This window comes from Erpetoichthys calabaricus, chromosome 16 (genome assembly GCF_900747795.2).
Source record: "Erpetoichthys calabaricus chromosome 16, fErpCal1.3, whole genome shotgun sequence".
Classification (NCBI taxonomy): Eukaryota; Metazoa; Chordata; class Cladistia; order Polypteriformes; family Polypteridae; genus Erpetoichthys; species Erpetoichthys calabaricus.
In genome coordinates this window covers 31,885,653-31,903,572 of record NC_041409.2, presented here as the reverse complement: position 1 = coordinate 31,903,572, position 17,920 = coordinate 31,885,653, and the positions used below count along the sequence as shown (strand labels likewise).

Sequence of the window (17,920 nt, the reverse complement as noted above, 5' to 3'; positions counted from 1 at the left end):
CGCGATGGAGGAGGGATTACTGTATAATGAACACTGTGTTATTGTAATCAGTGTTAACATGTAAGGTGTGGGGGGTAAAAGATAAAAATGAACACAATCCTTCTGACAACAATGTTCATTTCAAATGGAAGAAGAAAACATTCAAGACTGATGCAATATGAGGCAGCGAGAAAAAGGAGACTAACAATTTTGCTGTAATAAGATTCAGCTAACCAAAAAAAAAAAAAAAACACATCACTAAGAACATCAGAAAAAACAGAACATCACTGAGAAAAGGAAAGGAAATCTTGGCAACTTCTACAGGTGAAGAATGAGACACAGGATCACTTAAGTGGGCAGCCTGAACTTAGGCAAAGGTTTCCCTGTTTGGCACTTAAAGCCCAATTCTTTTGTAGAGCGGAGCAACACTCTTATACATTAAGTGCAGAAAAGTACAGTGTGCTTTTATTTCTATTTGAGACCAGGCCACTCTGTAAGGAATTGTTGTGGAACATTTGTGAAGCCTGTACACCTAAATTGGAAAAGTGTGCTGCATTAATAAGAGTTAATAAAATGAAAATATGTATGAAATCACAATATATTACATTTCCAAATGCAATCCAAACAAAAATGAGCGATGTAAATTGACTAGCTAGTTAAACTTGTGATGCGTAGGATTTGATAGGAATATTCTGAACAACTTAAAACACTTTATAGTAAACTAGCTATGTAACCTGTTGAAGACAGGTTATAGCATAAATGTAAAAATATTTGCTATCTTTTGCCTCGTATGCACCCTCAGCGTTTATTCTACACCTATCCTCGATACTTGTCTGCCTGAATTTGTTTAGGACGGTGGATCCTCTCTCGATCACATTCCCTTAATACCTGTCATTTTGAGGTGCTTTGTTCACCTTCTAACCGCTTTTTGACTACCACCAGTGCAAATGGACCACAATTACCTGCCATAAAAAACATAATTTGTGTCCTTGTGAATACGCTCCTCTTATGCCTTTCCTTGATATCTTCATGTGTGTCATCCTCTTTTGATTGGCGCTTTCTGTCTTGATTGCATTTGACGGAACAACCACAGAGAAACTGACTAGATAGATTGCTCGGTGGGGATAAGACACACACAGACATTTTTGTTTTATTATGTAGGTAGATACTTTACCTCCAAGTGTCTGTCTGGTAAGAATTGTTCAAAAAACTTTATTACCATTTTTCTTATAGCAACAATTGTAGTTCATATGGATTATGGCGCTTTCTGTCTTGATTGCATTTGACGGAACAACCACAGAGAAACTGACTAGATAGATTGCTCGGTGGGGATAAGACACACACAGACATTTTTGTTTTATTATGTAGGTAGATACTTTACCTCCAAGTGTATGTCTGGTAAGAATTGTTCAAAAAAAATTATTACCATTTTTCTTATAGCAACAATTGTAGTTCATATGGATTAATGTGTTAAAACAATTTAAAACATTTAACTATTACTGATAGTCGACAAAAAATGAGTGTCATTACAGCAAACTCATTCACCTTTCAAAATTTTTGCTATCAGTTCATCTTAGTTTTTAAAACACAGACTAAAATAAGTGCTGGCTATCCCACACCAGTATCTGATCCTCAGTTCACTTTGGGATTATGCAGACGGTTTACTTTGTAAAGCATCCTTGAAAGGTCTCAGACAGGTGTGTGTGACAGAAAGGGACTATATAAAATAAATGCCGTTGGAAGCCTGCCGTCATCACTAAGACAGAAAAATCTTCAGGTCAGGGTAAATAACCTTGTTTGGCAGCAGGATTGCAGTGCGTGCTTCACTGCTTTTTCTGAGTGCAGAGAGTGGGTGGCAGTGAGTGGGTTTGCAGTAAGAGAACATGGAGCAAAGTGGTAAGCAGGATTTAACAGCAGAGTCTGCCGTCTGGTGCTGCTAAATGTATGAGAGGAAGAAAAAAAAAATACTCCTTCACAGAGCTGCCAAAAACCAAGGTTGAGAGGAGGGGAGCAGAGAACATTCATCTTTAAAACGTCAGCTACCTTGTGTGCTTTACACATCAACTCAAGATTTACTATTTTTGGAATTCCACATGAAGGTAATACATTTTACAGATATTCTTGCAGGAAAGCTGACTCTTTCTCATGTACTAGAAATTCAACAGAACTGTAAAATAAAGAGGCAGTATTGGAGTAAGCTGAATCAGAAAATGGACAGAAGGAAGGAAAGAAGGGTTGGGTGTATGGATGGATACATGGATGAAGAAGACTTGCTAATAAACTATGATGGAAAGCACCCCTTTATTCTGTCCAGTGGTCTATCTGCTATATCTGCTTACGTCAATGCCAGGGTCATGGAGAGATGCATACTATCTGGCAGCATTGGATATAAAGCAAGAAATCTAGTACATATCCTTGAAAATGAGCAAGGATCATTGAATTGACTTAGCCCCAGTGCTGCTAGAAAATGGGTTAATTTCTCAATTTGATGCTTGTCTTACCTGAAGCCTCTTGATGACCTCACTGAAATCCTCGGTCGTAGCATTAAGGGAACGCAAAGAGATGCTCTCACCCCGTTCATAGAAGACCTTCAGACAGGAAGGATTGGTTGAAGTCCAGCCAATGACATCGCGCACTGAGCAATTGAACACAACACTCTTAGACTCTTGGTCAATCAACACTAGGAACTCATTTGAAATGGCTAGGATGGCTTCTAGTTCAGCCCCAGTACTGTAATCTTCTACATAGACTCCCCAGGTGATTGCTCCCAAGCTTCGAACTTCTGCTCCGCAGTAGGGCCGGCTCTTCTCCTTGCGCTTAGAGGCCAAGGAGATGAAGGGAAATTTGCCTGAGGGGTCAATTGGAGTGCTGGTGACCTGGCGCTCAGCAAGATCTCGTAGATATTCCTGGCGTGTGCGTGTGGCCATAGCCCGAAACTTGTCCGATTTATGTGCAGCATTTTCCGCATTGATGACTTTGGCTAGTAAAAAGTCCCGAAACACTGTTGACTTTGGAAACGTGACCCCTTTAGGAATGGGTGGACCAAATGATGGCACATCCCGGGAGCGAGCTACAGCAACACTGAAAAATACAAGAACAGAAAGTGAACAGACATTTAAAGTTCTGTGCTCATACAGCAATGCATGAAAGCCATGAAAAAGTACTTGAGTACACTGATGGATGTCTAAGGCCACAAACCAATGGATATTAACCTTGTATAAACAACAACAATGTTTATTTATATAGCACATTAATTATACATCCTTCAGCCTATATCTCATATAATGACTTTGAGAAACAAAGTAAATATTCAAAGTGTACATGGGGAGAACTGAGAAAGACACATAAATTGTGAATTTCCCATTAGGATTAATAAAGTATCTATCTATCTATCTATCTATCTATCTATCTATCTATCTATCTATCTATCTATCTATCTATCTATCTAAAGGAGGACAGTAGATCTGAACAAAGGGTGGAAAAAGATGTTCAATGAGGAGACACATTAGAAAGCTTAACCAGAAACAGCCTTGTAAGCCATCTTCGAGTTTCTTAGAAGCAACCTCTCCTCTAAATCTTTTCATAGTCCTCCACCTTGAGGCAGAACATCACTGTCATCTACCGCTTGACTGAGGTATGACTTTTAGATTAAACCCAACAGTGAAATCCAGGAGCTCTTAATGAAGGTGCTATTGAGGGCTACGTGATGACTCATCAAGAGAGGAACAGGGGCCCAGTTTGACAAAGAGGGACGATTAACACCTGTTGGCTCCCAGTGTTAACATCCAAACGTCAGTACAGCACTGATGCAGGCAAACTGCCAAAGACTGAAAAAAGGCCCATTGCGTCCAGTGCTTTTCACATTTGGTATTCACATTAGTGAACTGAATATTTCCCAAAAAATTTTTATTTATTCCCATTATTTATTTTAGCATGTGCAAAAGCACAGAAGAGCAAAGGCGAATGGAAAGCATTTGTCGGTATGCACTGAAAATAAAGAAGAGTCAGCAGGGCAACTTTTCTTTGCAGTTCATTTATCTGCTGGAACAGACATCTACAACTTCCTGTATTGTCTGGAATTGAGAGAACTTTGTACTTCACTAAGTTTGTTTTGACCGAGTTCCCACTAAAGGCCTTGTAAAGAAAAAGAAAGAAAAAACAAAAGTGGGGTTTGTGCAGCTGTAAGACAACGATGGAGCTGGCATGTTCAACACCCAAAGGATGAGACAGTCAGACCAATAAAATTACCCTCAAAAGAAGAAAACATAAATTACAAAAAGAATGAAAAACAGTGTGTCTATATTTTTTTATAGATTATTATATATATATATATATATATATATATATATATACATATACATATATACACATATACACACACACACACTACTATATTACTATATATACTAGCTGTCTTAGCTGGCCTCAGCTGGGAAACAAGTGAATGGGCCTCAGTTATAGTTCTGTCAGTTAATCGGATGTATCAGAAACACTCTGGAAATAACTAAGTATAAAGATTTTTTTTTTTTTTGCACCAAGGTCTAACATTATTGGATTACTTGAGCTAGTTAGTGTTGCACAGACTCCTTACAGTCCTTGGTGGTGTTGGTGTGAAAGAGAGTGCAGCAGACTTCCGTATTAAAATTGTATTTGGTAACGTTACAAAGGCGATTTAATATTGATTCATTTAAAGCTGAAACTGCATCACATTGCTGCTTTAGTATACCCAGTGATTCTGAATAAATGTCTACCAATTTAAAATAAAAACAAAAAGGTACTAATTACTACTCACTCAAAAACACTGTTCTGTTCTTTTCTAATCCTGAAAAACAGCATCTTCATTGAGATACAGAAAATCACGCTTCATTCTGCTCAGTCAGGTAATTTGTGATGTTTTTATTATTTTTTAATCCTTTTCGTTTTTCAAAATTCAAAAAGCATTTAATGCTGATCGATGATTGGTATTTGCGCAAGACTGCACTGATAAAAAAAAAAGTAGTGTAATCAGTTTATTTCAGATTGTTTATAAACCAAGTCAAAGCGATTGTCAGTGCTGCACAATTTTTTTTTGCCATTTCTAACTATGCTCCTTTTCTGATAAAATCTTCAGGAGCAGTGCTCTGGCTGATGGAAAATTATAGTCCCCACTTCGATATTTGCATTAGGTTACAGATAAGATAAAGGGGATAGTAAATATTCAATTCTACTCTTTTACTTACTTCATTTAATTTTAGCAAGCACTTGCTAAGAACATCTACTTTGAGCATTGCTGAACTTTGCTCCTTTCACTTCGCTCCTTCAGACGGCCTACATTTACATAAACCAACACGTTCCATTTCTTTGAGAAATTGCTGTTAATTCTGTGGCGAAACAGAGGACGTGGCATTATTAATGAACAATATCAAGATATAAAAAAACATGTGTCCGCTAATTTTCTTTTTTTCTACAGCATCACTAAATTTCAATTAAATCCATCAGGATTTTTTTTATATTTTAGACATATTTTGTTTTTATAGTGTGGGTTTTTATTTTTTCCCTAAATATCAATCTATCAAAATGCTGTTTCTAGCAGATACCTACTGACCTAAGATGTGCCATCCTGCCAAATTTCAGCTTTTTACCTGAGCAGGAAACAGTGGGGAAGTTAGTGAATTTTGCTTTACATACATGCAAACTCTGACCCTACCATCTGAATGTCGCAGCAGAAATCAAGACTCAACAGATTAGGAAATGTTTTTCCAGTCTTCTATTGTCTAATTTTAGAGAGCCTGTGCAAATTGAAGCCTCAGTTGCCTGTATGGAACTGACAGGAGTGGCACCCAGTGTGGTCTTCTGCTGCTGTAGTCCATCTGTTTCAAGGTTCGATGTGTTGTGTGTTCAGAGATGCTCTTCTGCATACCTCGGTTGTAATGAGTAGTTATTTCAGTTACTGTTGTCTTTCTGTCAGCTTGAACCAATCTGGCCATTCTCCTCTGACTTCTGGCCTCAACACGGGATTTTCGTCCACAACTGCCACTCACTGGGTATTTTCTCACCATTCTCTGTTAACACTAGAGATGGTCAAACATGAAAATCCCAGTAGATCACCAATTTCTGAAATACTCAGACCAGCCATGTTTGAACTTCAGGAGGTTGTCTCGACAATGACTACATGTCTAAATGCACTGAGTTGCTGCCATGTGATTGGCCAATTAGATCCTTGCGTTAACGAGCAATTGAATAGATGTACCTAATAAAGTGGCCGGTGAGTGTATGTACATGCATACAAATCGACGGAAATTCATAAATACACATATAGACAAAATACATACGTACTGTACATATACTGTGCATATGCCTTATACACTTGTGTGTACAAGTCTGCATGTGCGCAATACAATATGTACAGTCATGTGAAAATATAAGTACAATCTTTACTTTTTTTCCTTTCTTTAAGATATGTAGGCATATAAAGATTTGAGCTTGTGGTTCTCAAATTAATTCCAGAGGCCTCCATTTTTGCTGCAGGTTTTTGTTCCAATTAGTTTTGTTTTTAATTAGACTGCTACCCTAATTAAGCAGGCTGTTATTTCCCTACAGTATATTTTGTGAATGTGTAAGTTGCAATTATTGAGTTTGTTCATTTTATCTGTAAATGTACCAAACATTAATGTACATTATGTTAGATGGAGATTATTTAGTATTTTGCAGCTTTGCTTTTAATATTCCATTCCATTATACTTTCTAGGTGTTCTGGTTATTTACAGTATTAATTTTTTTTAACTAATGAACAAGTTTGTGGGCCTGAAGCTCAAACAGTTGCTGCTTCTCAGCATTAAGTCTCATTTGCTCAGGTGTCTGCTCTGCTCGTTACTTATTTTCTTTATCAGGATACTATTCAGGGAGCAAACTGCAAAGAAAATGGCAAATCAAGGGGAAAACAACAAAAGAGAGTTAAGCATTCAAAGCTATTACAAAAATAAGAGACATTTCTAAAAATCTTATGTATGTAAAAATCACACTGATAGGCTTTTTGGAATGGAGAATAAGAAAAGAGGAAATAGACCAGTGTGCTCATTAAAAGAGATCATTTAGTGGTAACATTACACCTTGATTGTGAAACTGGTTGGGAAAAAAAACCCTAGTCACTTAGGGGTCCTCACAACTGACTTTGGGAACCACTGATTTAAACAGTACCTTTAGATAAAGGTGATGAAATTGAGAAAAAAATTATCTTCCAATATCATTCAACAAAAAATGAGGGTTGTCTTCTGTGAACAGCTTGTTTCAAATTCAGGTATCTCAATGGGATTCACATCAGGGATTTGAAATGGTCATTCCAGAACCCTCCACTTATTTCTGTTCCTTGGTGTATTTACTGGTACGTGTATAGTCATTTTCAAGTTGCAAAGTCCACTTTTAGTTGTGCTTCAATCTTCTGACAGATGGTCTTATCCTCAAGCACACACTGACTCAATCAATAATTCCTAGTGGATTCTATGATGGAGACCTGTCCAGGCCGTGATGTAGTATAGCAGCCCCCAATCATAACATTTCCACCACCCTGCTTTACAGTTGGTATCATGTTCTTCTGGTCAAATACTGTAATGTATTTGATTTTCACCAAATATGTCTTCTATTGCTGTGTCCAAATGCATCTATCTCAGCCTCATCTGCCCACAGCACATTGTTCCAAAGGCCCTAGACTTTACAGTGCATCCGGAAAGTATTCACAGCGCATCACTTTTTCCACATTTTGTTATGTTACAGCCTTATTCCAAAATGGATTAAATTCATTTTTTTCCTCAGAATTCTACACACAACACCCCATAATGACAACGTGAAAAAAGTTTACTTGAGGTTTTTGCAAATTTATTAAAAATAAAAAAACTGAGAAATCACATGTTCATAAGTATTCACAGCCTTTGCTCAATACTTTGTCGATGCACCTTTGGCAGCAATTACAGCCTCAAGTCTTTTTGAATATGATGCCACAAGCTTGGCACACCTATCCTTGGCCAGTTTCGCCCATTCCTCTTTGCAGCACCTCTCAAGCTCCATCAGGTTGGATGGGAAGCGTCGGTGCACAGCCATTTTAAGATCTCTCCAGAGATGTTCAATCGGATTCAAGTCTGGGCTCTGGCTGGGCCGCTCAAGGACATTCACAGAGTTGTCCTGAACCCACTCCTTTGATATCTTGGCTGTATGCTTAGGGTTGTTGTCCTGCTGAAAGATGAACCGTCGCCCCAGTCTGAGGTCAAGAGCGCTCTGGAGCAGGTTTTCATCCAGGATGTCTCTGTACATTGCTACAGTCATCTTTCCCTTTATCCTGACTAGTCTCCCAGTTCCTGCCGCTGAAAAACATCCCCACAGCATGATGCTGCCACCACCATGCTTCACTGTAGGGATGGTATTGGCCTGGTGATGAGCGGTGCCTGGTTTCTTCCAAACGTGACGCCTGGCATTCACACCAATCTTTGTCTCATCAGACCAGAGAATTTTCTTTCTCATGGTCTGAGCGTCCTTCAGGTGCCTTTTGGCAAACTCCAGGCAGGCTGCCATGTGCCTTTTACTAAGGAGTGGCTTCCATCTGGCCACTCTACCATACAAGCCTGATTGGTGGATTGCTGCAGAGATGGTTGTCCTTCTGGAAGGTTCTCCTCTCTCCACAAAGGACCTCTCTGGAGCTCTGCCAGAGTGACCATCGGGTTCTTGGTCACCTCCCTGACTAAGGCCCTTCTCCCCCGATCGCTCAGTTTAGATGGCCGACCAGCTCTAGGAAGAGTCCTGGTGGTTTCAAACTTCTTCCACTTACGGATGATAGAGGCCACTGTGATCATTGGGACCTTCAAAGCCGCAGAAATTTTTCTGTAACCTTCCCCAGATTTGTGCCTCGAGACAATCCTGTCTCGGAGGTCTACAGACAATTCCTTTGACTTCATGCTTGGTTTGTGCTCTGACATGAACTGTCAACTGTGGGACCTTACATAGACAGGTGTGTGCCTTTCCAAATCATGTCCAATCAGCTGAATTTACCACAGGTGGACTCCAATTAAGCTGCAGAAACATCTCAAGGATGATCAGGGGAAACAGGATGCACCTGAGCTCAATTTTGAGCTTCATGGCAAAGGCTGTGAATACTTATGTACATGTGCTTTCTCAGTTTTTTTATTTTTAATAAATTTGCAAAAATCTCAAGTAAACTTTTTTCACGTTGTCATTATGGGGTGTTGTGTGTAGAATTCTGAGGAAAAAAATGAATTTAATCCATTTTGGAATAAGGCTGTAACATAACAAAATGTGGAAAAAGTGATGCGCTGTGAATACTTTCCGGATGCACTGTACCTAGGTGTTCATGGGCGAAACATCTTGCCCTGATGTTCTTTCTGGAAAATAAATGTTTCCTGGCACACATTCCAAGAAGATCTAATCTATGAAGCCAGTTTTTAATGACAGACTCATCTACTTTGACATGAACAGTAGCAAAAGCTACCTGTAGGCCATGTAATGAAATTCTGGGCTTCTTCAAGACTTATTCAGTATTGCACATTCTGTTCTTGGGCTGAACTTGCTGGGATGGACAAGTTGGCAATTGTTTAAAATCTTCTCCACTTGTACGCTATTTTTCAGACAATACTAATGTTGATTTCAAAAAGTTCGGAAGATTCTTTTAAATCCCTTTCCAGACTCCTCTTCTCTGAAGACCACAGAGAGCTCATTGAATATGGGCATGGTGACATTGCACACTTAAAAACAAATTGCATGTCAAACTAAATGTAGGAGTTAGTTTCAATAAGACTGTGTCAGCCAACGTCTTTCTAAGCAGGATTTATTTTGAGGTATTTGAGGAAGTGAGAAATGTAGGGATGGACTTACCTTCTCCACATGTGAAATTTGTATTTATGTTTATTTAAATTGCACAATGGTTACGGCGCTGCATCGGTCTGTCGTGGTGAAAAAGGAGCTGAGCCACAAGGCGAAGCTCTCAATTTACCAGTCGATCTATGTTCCTACCCTCACCTATGGTCATGAGCTATGGGTAGTGACCGAAAGAACGAGATCGCGAATACAAGCAGCCAAAATGAGTTTCCTCCGCAGGGTGTCTGGGCTTTCCCTTAAAGATAGGGTGAGAAGCTCAGTCATCCCGGAGGGGCTGAGTAGAGCCGCTGCTCCTCAGCATCGAGAGGAGTCAGATGAGGTGGCTCGGGCATCTGATCAGGATGCCTCCTGGACGCCTCCCTGGTGAGGTGTTCCGGGCACGTCTAACCGGGAGGAGGCCCCGGGGAAGATCCAGGACACGCTGGAGGGACTATGTCTCCCAGTTGGCCTGGGAATGCCTTGGGATTCTCCTGGAAGAGCTAGAAGAAGTGGCCGGGGAGAGGGAAGTCTGGGCATCTCTGCTCAAGCTGCTGCCCCCGCGACCCGACCTCGGATAACCGGGAGACAATGGATGGATGGATGGATGGACAATGGTTACAAAATATAAGTGTGGCATTAAAAAAAGGTAAAACGTAATGAGTTATACTTACTTTTCAAGTGACTTTATATGTTTATACACACATGTATAGATTTTTATATACTGTGTGTGCACATATTTGATAACTACAGTATACATATATTTGAATATATATACACACACATACACGCTATAAGTAATTCATAAGCCAAGAGGATGCCGCCAGTAAGAAAAGGATAAAATAATAAAGCATCAGTGAGTGCAGCATTCTAGTAGAGTCTGACAAGCAGCAATAACAATATGGTGTTGTGATAATTCAGACTCCTGCAGTGGCAGCGATGCTTGCCAGCACTGGACAGAGCTCCGGGGAAGTGGTCTCATTATCTCTGAGGATTTTCACTGGCCTGGAACTGGTTCTCAGATACACAAGTATGGCACCAAAGTACTTACGGGTCAGACCTTAAAAGAGCCTCCAAACATTTACACATGGAGCTTGCATTCAGAATGTAGTTAGACGCAAAGGCTAGTCTTATGTGGAGAAGAAACAAGAGTCGAGAGTTAGACAAGGGAAGTTGGAGGCAAGACGTGGAATATTCTAAGATTCAACTTTGAGCATCTTTGTGTGTAGTTAACACCAAAGGGCATTATATTTGATGTGTCCTTTGGTCTTATTCTGTGTAAAATCCGTCTGATACTTGTTCCTCCTGTACATACCTTGGTTTTTACTCAATAAAGCATTTGATTTTTTTTCCCCTCAGTAAATTTGTGACTCTGGTCTCACCGGGTTGTTGGTCTGGACATGGGCTCTGCACAGGAGTGCCCCTGTTGAATATAATATACAGAATATGTGGCTTACTAGGTGCATTCAGCGGTAAATGAATTACGTAAAAGCAGTAGATTCTAATACCGGGTCACTGACTGATTCAGTTGACATTTTATGAGGATCCTAATGATTTACTGAGTCATATGAAATTATAATGTTTTATAAAACCTTGTCTATCTATTTATTCATAATGCATAAGTAAAATTCTTTGCTTGTGTTGCTGATAGTTAAAATTCAAAGCACATTTCTTCTTTAGTTGTCCCCACATTGTCCTTTCGTAGCCCAGAGTGTCACATACCTGTGAATGGTAACTTACAACTTTTTGACTTGCCACTGAAAATTACATATAGATTTAAGATGAATTCAATTATCATATTTTTAGTCAGATTTGCCATTTTGATTATTATAAATGCTAAATTGTGTTATTTCAGAGTGAGCAGAGTTGTTGCATTCTCTGATGGAATTTACATCACTGGCTGTACACATGTGTGAGGAGAACCAAAGAAAAAGCAGCAGAAAATGATCTCTGCACAGTTGTGGCAGGGAACACACAGGAATGTGTAACATGCTGGGTTCTTTGGCCTCATTTACTTATATCCCCACCATACAAGAAGGTATGGTGTACGTGCATTCATAAAGGCGATTTCAAGCCATTTAAATGTAAATTAAATGTAAATCACAAGAATGTAATTTACTTCTGGAATTTTGGCATTAATTATTTTGTAAACATACAGTCAGGAAGCAAAGGCTTGATCCAGTGTTATAAAACTGTCACTCTGATTAGCAATTAGGTTTATAGCTCTTTAGGGCCATTATTGCCATATGTATAAACTACAGTGAAATTCTTCCTTGAATATGGTAATCAATATGCCACAAGTCACCATCTTTGATCAACCTCATCTTGCATGACTGAGAGTGTGTGACTGTAGCCAAAGACGGACAAGACAGACCCCATTTGGGCATTTCACTTAGTGCTTCTAAGATAGACTCTAGGACAGATCTTACAGAATAAGTTCAGCATTTTTCAGGTTGAAGTTATTGCTTCACTAACATGACATATATGCATTTGCTACACAAACTTGTGTTCCAAAGTCCAGCGTTTTCTATAAATTAAAAAGAAAGAGTCTTGCCCACATTTGCACAAATTAACATGGCACAAGCTCCACCAGAAAAAAAAATGCCTCATAACTTAATGAATATGTCATTTTTTCAAGCCAAAAATATTGTTGAGTATTGATTTGTATCTTGTGATTATACGTACACACATTGTAAAACAGCTTATACATGTCATTTTTTAACAAAAAAAAAACAATATTATGAAATTCAGCCATTTTAAATGTAAAACCAGCTGTATGAAATACGTCAATGAACTGTTCGTGCCACTGGAATGGTTGGTTTTGTTTTGATTTACTTCCATATTTATGTGAGAGCTCACACAAGTGAATATAAAATGTATCTTTATCTCGAGAAAACAAGTACCAGGAATACTCGATAAAATGATTATTTCCAGGCACTTTTTGTTTTCAAAAACATGCATTGGAAACTCAGAAGGCATGTTTTCTTTTATTGAAACTCAAAGAGCACAAATTCAGTAAGTTTTCTAGTGTTGCGTCGTGCCCTATTGACCCCACTGTAAAGCACCAGTGTGGGCAAGTTATTTTTAAAAAATTTGTAGAAAACGCTTAAGTTCAGAACACAGTTTTGTGTGGCAATGCATATATACCATGTTAGTCAAGAAATAAACTTAACCTTTAACCTGCAATGGACTAAGCAGATTAAGAAAATGGATAACCAACAGTCTTCAAATCACACTACAGGTTTAATGACTTTTGCCTGTGTTTTGTCAGAGCTACTTTGATTATAATAAAATGAACTGTTCCTGTTGATGGGAAATCCAACTCAATATAATAACTCAACCATGGGCAACTGGAGCTTCTGGATGAACTTGTGGTTAGGATCAGAAGATGGGTTGAAAATGTTTTTTAAAGACCTAAAGGGTAGATACTTTCAATTTCATGTCAAAGTTGTCTTTACACAATCATGATATCCATAAGTTGGCCAAGAGAAAATGTGTTCCTAACTCAAGTTTTGCATTACCTATTGCTTGTTCTTACAGTTTAAAATGGTGTAATGTGGTACCAATCCAAACATGAAAACAAAAACCTTAAAACTTAGTGAATGTGTGTACAGGTTCTTGAGTATTGAGCTGTAGCTTGAGTTTGCACACATTTTATAAAACAGATATTCCATTTTACATTTTGTCATATTAAAAGAAGTCCAAATGTGCTTGTAAACTAATTACAACAATTTTTGGCCCTGGATTTCTGGTATCTTCTAGCTCGTTTGGTAAATACTGTAGTTTGCTGTTGTTCTTTTGAGTGCTGTTTGAGCACTTACAGCAACATTTTTGTCAGATTTAGAGGAGTAAGTTGTCATTTTTTTCCAGTGACATGTCTGACTATGAAGAAGCTAAAAAGCTCCAGGCACATGTCTGGTTTCATTTTGTTTTACTTCCTTGTGAACAGAAGTGTATCATTACTTTAGGAAAAGTGTGCTGAGAATCTGTGATAAAAATTTACTAATACTTCCAATTTACTTTGGTTGTCATAAACATACCGTACCTCAGAAACACAGAAGGCCTGTTTTTTTTTCATTTTCTCTATATTATGAAAAAAAATCCAGGCAGAAAAAGACGGGAGACGAGACGTGATCTTCACATGAAGATCATGGAAGACACTTAAAAGACCCACGAGACGAAAGAGAATGGCCACAGAGTGTCTCGCGGGGACCTTAAACATGAGACTTTGTGCCAAGAGATTGACTCAGGACCATCTTGTGATGACATAGAACATGAGAGTCTTGCAAGACACGCCCTACTTACAACCAATATCACATAAGACAATGGGCAGAAAAACATTCAGTCGTCTAAAGGATTTGAGCACACACAGATCCAAGGTCACAGTGCATATAAAGTGTATAAGGACAATATTTTATAGATGAAACGTCGGCAACTAAGCAAAGAAGAAAACAGCGCAGAGAAAAGAGACTCAAAAGCGTTGGAGAGAAAAAAGAGCAAAAAAGAAAAAGAATAATCTAGGTGCAAATTCAGAAAATAAGGGAAGTAATTATCAGCCCAGAACAAGTGGAACTGAAAAATAGCACGTCCAATCTGGCTCAGAATTAAAAGACGGAGAGTAAAAGTAAAAGTAGAACTTCATAAAGACGTTCACAAACGTTGGCGCTATACACATGCACAGCAGGTTAGAGATTATGAAAGCAGTGGAATTCGAAAGGCACAAAAAAAAAAAAAAAAAAAAGTTAGCACGATACATATGTGGGGAAAGTTAAAGAATATGAAAGTAGGAAAATTAGAAAATATAAAAAAAAGAAAGTAAAGATCGCAGTAGCACAAACAAACGGAAATTATTACTCGAAAAAGGGAAAATAATCACCACAGACCAGGTCTCACTGAAAAAAAAGCAGGACAAAGTGAGGTCAGAAATAAAAGACAGAATAGAAAATAAAGTAAAACATCATAAAGAGGTTAAAAAAATGTAGGCACGATACACATGCAGAGCAAGATACAGAATATGAAAGCAGAAAAAACGACAATGTCAAAACAAAGAAAGTAAACATCGCATTAGCGCAAACAGAGAAATTATTACTCGGAGAAATAACGAAAAGGCGAGTAGAGATCGAATATATGGACACAGGTGACATATCATAAGTATATAAATATTGTAAGGCTTTGAAGTTTAAGTCAGAGAATTTCAAAAACGGGGTTTACCTCACATACATTTACTGGTTACTTTGCAAAAAAAATTCTTAACTGCTGATGATGTCGATCGTTTTGTCTGTGCTGAAATTCTAAACAGAGAGAGCTATCCTGAATTATGGTACACAGTCATTAAACACATGTCTCACTGACCTCATTTAAAAGATTCAGCATATTGGGAATCCAAAGATTCCAAATATTGTTTTTACAGAAGTTCTGAAATAAAAGTGAAACTAATGAAATAGCAACAATTCAAAGAAACAAAAATCTTAAAGGTGTGTATTCGGAAAACCAAACACAGGGATTGGCGAGCGAAGCGAGCAGGGGGTGAAGCCCCCTAGTTGTTTTAAATTGAAAACTTTTCCTCTTCAAAATGGATGCATTTGGCAAGTGTTAAAGCTTTTCATTTCAGGTTTGCCAGTAGACCCCATCTTAAAATAGGCATAGTATTTTTTTTTTTTTAAAAAATGGAAAAATGTTTTACTTAAGAGCACAGTATTCTGTTGCATATTAACGTATGTCTTGATTGTGAGGAAAAACAACACCTTTGTTCCCTGAAATATAGTCTCATTAATCACTAACAATTTCAAGGTAGGTTAAGGTCATCCTTTTAAATGAAATTAACTTATAAGGTCACCAGGAAGATCCTGCAGACGTTTTGGCAAACTCTGATCAATATGTCCACCTCACTCTCACCATCTAAAAATCCACACTGCCTCAGAGAGACAAGCTACTCTAAAAAGCACACATTGAAACCTGTCTGGGGAAAGTAACCCAACAATTTGGAAAATTATGAACCTATGTGGAAAGAATATAGAAGCCTTTTGGCATAAATGCTAGCAAAACATTCCATTTGGCAAAAAACCAATACAGCACACCATTTTTACTGAGCAGGCAGTGTTTTTCTCTCTCCCCAAGGGAGTGCACAACTTGTCAAGGTAGAAGGGAAACTTGGAAGTAGTGCATATAGGGGAGGTTAGTTCAGGAACCTTCTGCTTACATGAAGAAAGCCGACACTGAGAAGGAAGTTTATGGTTCAACATAACATGCCAAAGCGTACTTCCACAGCCATGGTGGAAAAAAGATATATGTTATGACATCTGTGACAGCTAAAAGTATGAGGAAGAAAGCAGTCCTGCTCCACTTTACAACCTGACCCTGCTTATGCAAAGTTAGTACAGTGCAGGCAGAAATGGCAAGAAACTCCAGCCAAAACGAACAATAGTGTGCTGTTCATGCCAAAAACATATGAAATGATTCTAGTGTACTACAAGTTCCATGCAGTATCAGATATCAGTGCTGCCAAGACAGGACCCAGTTCCCCGATCTTAAAATTGGGTCAGGCTAGTGTAAAAATAATGGGGCAGTGTAGGAGTTGCAAGCACTTGACAAATCTTAAGGCAGCGTTTCCCAAACTGTGGACTGGTGGCATTGCAGGTGGGACACACTTGGTTCAAACCCACTCTTCTGTTCATGGCTCCGACGATCATGCTCGATTCACAATGGCAGCATTGCAAGCTGAATGTGGTCAACTCCAATGCATTGGTCTAATAATAGAACTTGATTCACTAAGATTGGTCGCAATCCACCTTCGATCCTATCTTGGGCGACCTCCCCAAACCCTGCTCTTCTTGATTCAACAAGAGAAAAAAGCATCGATGATTGCACTTAATTCTAATGCTCTGGTGATCGTGCAGGAACACCAAAACTCCACGCCCTTAAATGACCCAAGCTCGACTGACCAAGTGGTACCACCTCTCCACGCCCCTCCAACGTCGTATAGTACTTGCACCTTCTGTGAAAGTGTTTATTTGATATTTGGCCATCGGCCTTTACACATTATACAGTTCATGTCAACATTTTGTCATTTATTACTAAAACATGTGAAACGTTTCTGTTTTAACAATGTGTTTACATAGATTGCTGTAGACAAAAAACACACATCAAATTATTTCCCTTTACAATTCTGGGTAGCTTACTCCGAGGTAATCAATCAAGGCAGGAACTGGGAGAACTTCTTGTGCATTCTGAGGCGGTGAGGGGGATGTTATAGCAGGCTGCTTTCTGCTTGGGCTTATCGACACATTCAGAAGACAAAAGAGGCTGACGGACAGGTGCGAAGGGGTTTAACATGGGCCGGATTTACAAGTTTTTTTCGTTAGCTCTGGTAATTCTAGTGTTAAAGGGTGTTAAGTCTTATATCTATCATTTCTCTCCCAAGTGGAAGTTCTGAAACATGAAGAGGACAGGAAACTCCAACCTATCTCCAATATTTAACCACTTGCCTTTGAATGTTACAAGCTTGAGGACGAGTGAGTGTGCTCTGTGATGGGCTGTCATCTTGCACCCAATCCCACTGGAATAGATTTAATGTCTAAGGAGATCTACTTAATATACAGGAGTAATAAAAGCGTTTATGGTTAAACAAAGTTTCTATTGTGGGACTCTTTAACAGTCTAAAGGTTTAGTGTTTAGACCACTTTATCCAGCCCAGCTATTTACTCTGAAATCTGTGTCCCAATGCCACCGGACACATCCAAATTCTAATACACAAAAGGATGGCCCCTGACCTACAAACCCTCACTTGGACAGCATGGTACAAGGGAAAGAATGAATGGATGTAGCATTAACACTTTGCAGGTTCGTTTGCTCTATAGAGAAACTGCATGTGAGTATGTACACTTGGGCAGTAACAGTACACTGTGGAATCTTATGGATACATGTGAAATTGAATGCAGTTATATAACAATCCTTGCATCCACTTGTAAACCTGCTTTAACCAGTATTGGGAAGATAACATACTTTAGATTTACAAAACAACGCAGTTTGAAACTATAAAGATTCAGGACAGTCATGATCAGTGAGCTCACTGTTATGAGAGAATGGTAAGAAAATGGTACAAGGATTT

General features: G+C 38.7%; 1 protein-coding gene across 8 annotated transcripts in view; it reads right to left on the bottom strand.

The window, feature by feature from the left end:
- The window catches only part of sipa1l1 (signal-induced proliferation-associated 1 like 1), a 309,330-nt gene that overhangs the window by 118,176 nt on the left and 173,234 nt on the right, over window positions 1-17,920 (bottom strand). For all 8 annotated transcript variants that reach the window (XM_051920056.1, XM_051920059.1, XM_051920058.1 and 5 more), the window contains one exon: window positions 2,481-3,060. In XM_051920056.1, coding sequence (XP_051776016.1) covers window positions 2,481-3,060 — 580 coding nt within the window. The remainder of the gene's footprint in view (window positions 1-2,480; window positions 3,061-17,920) is intronic.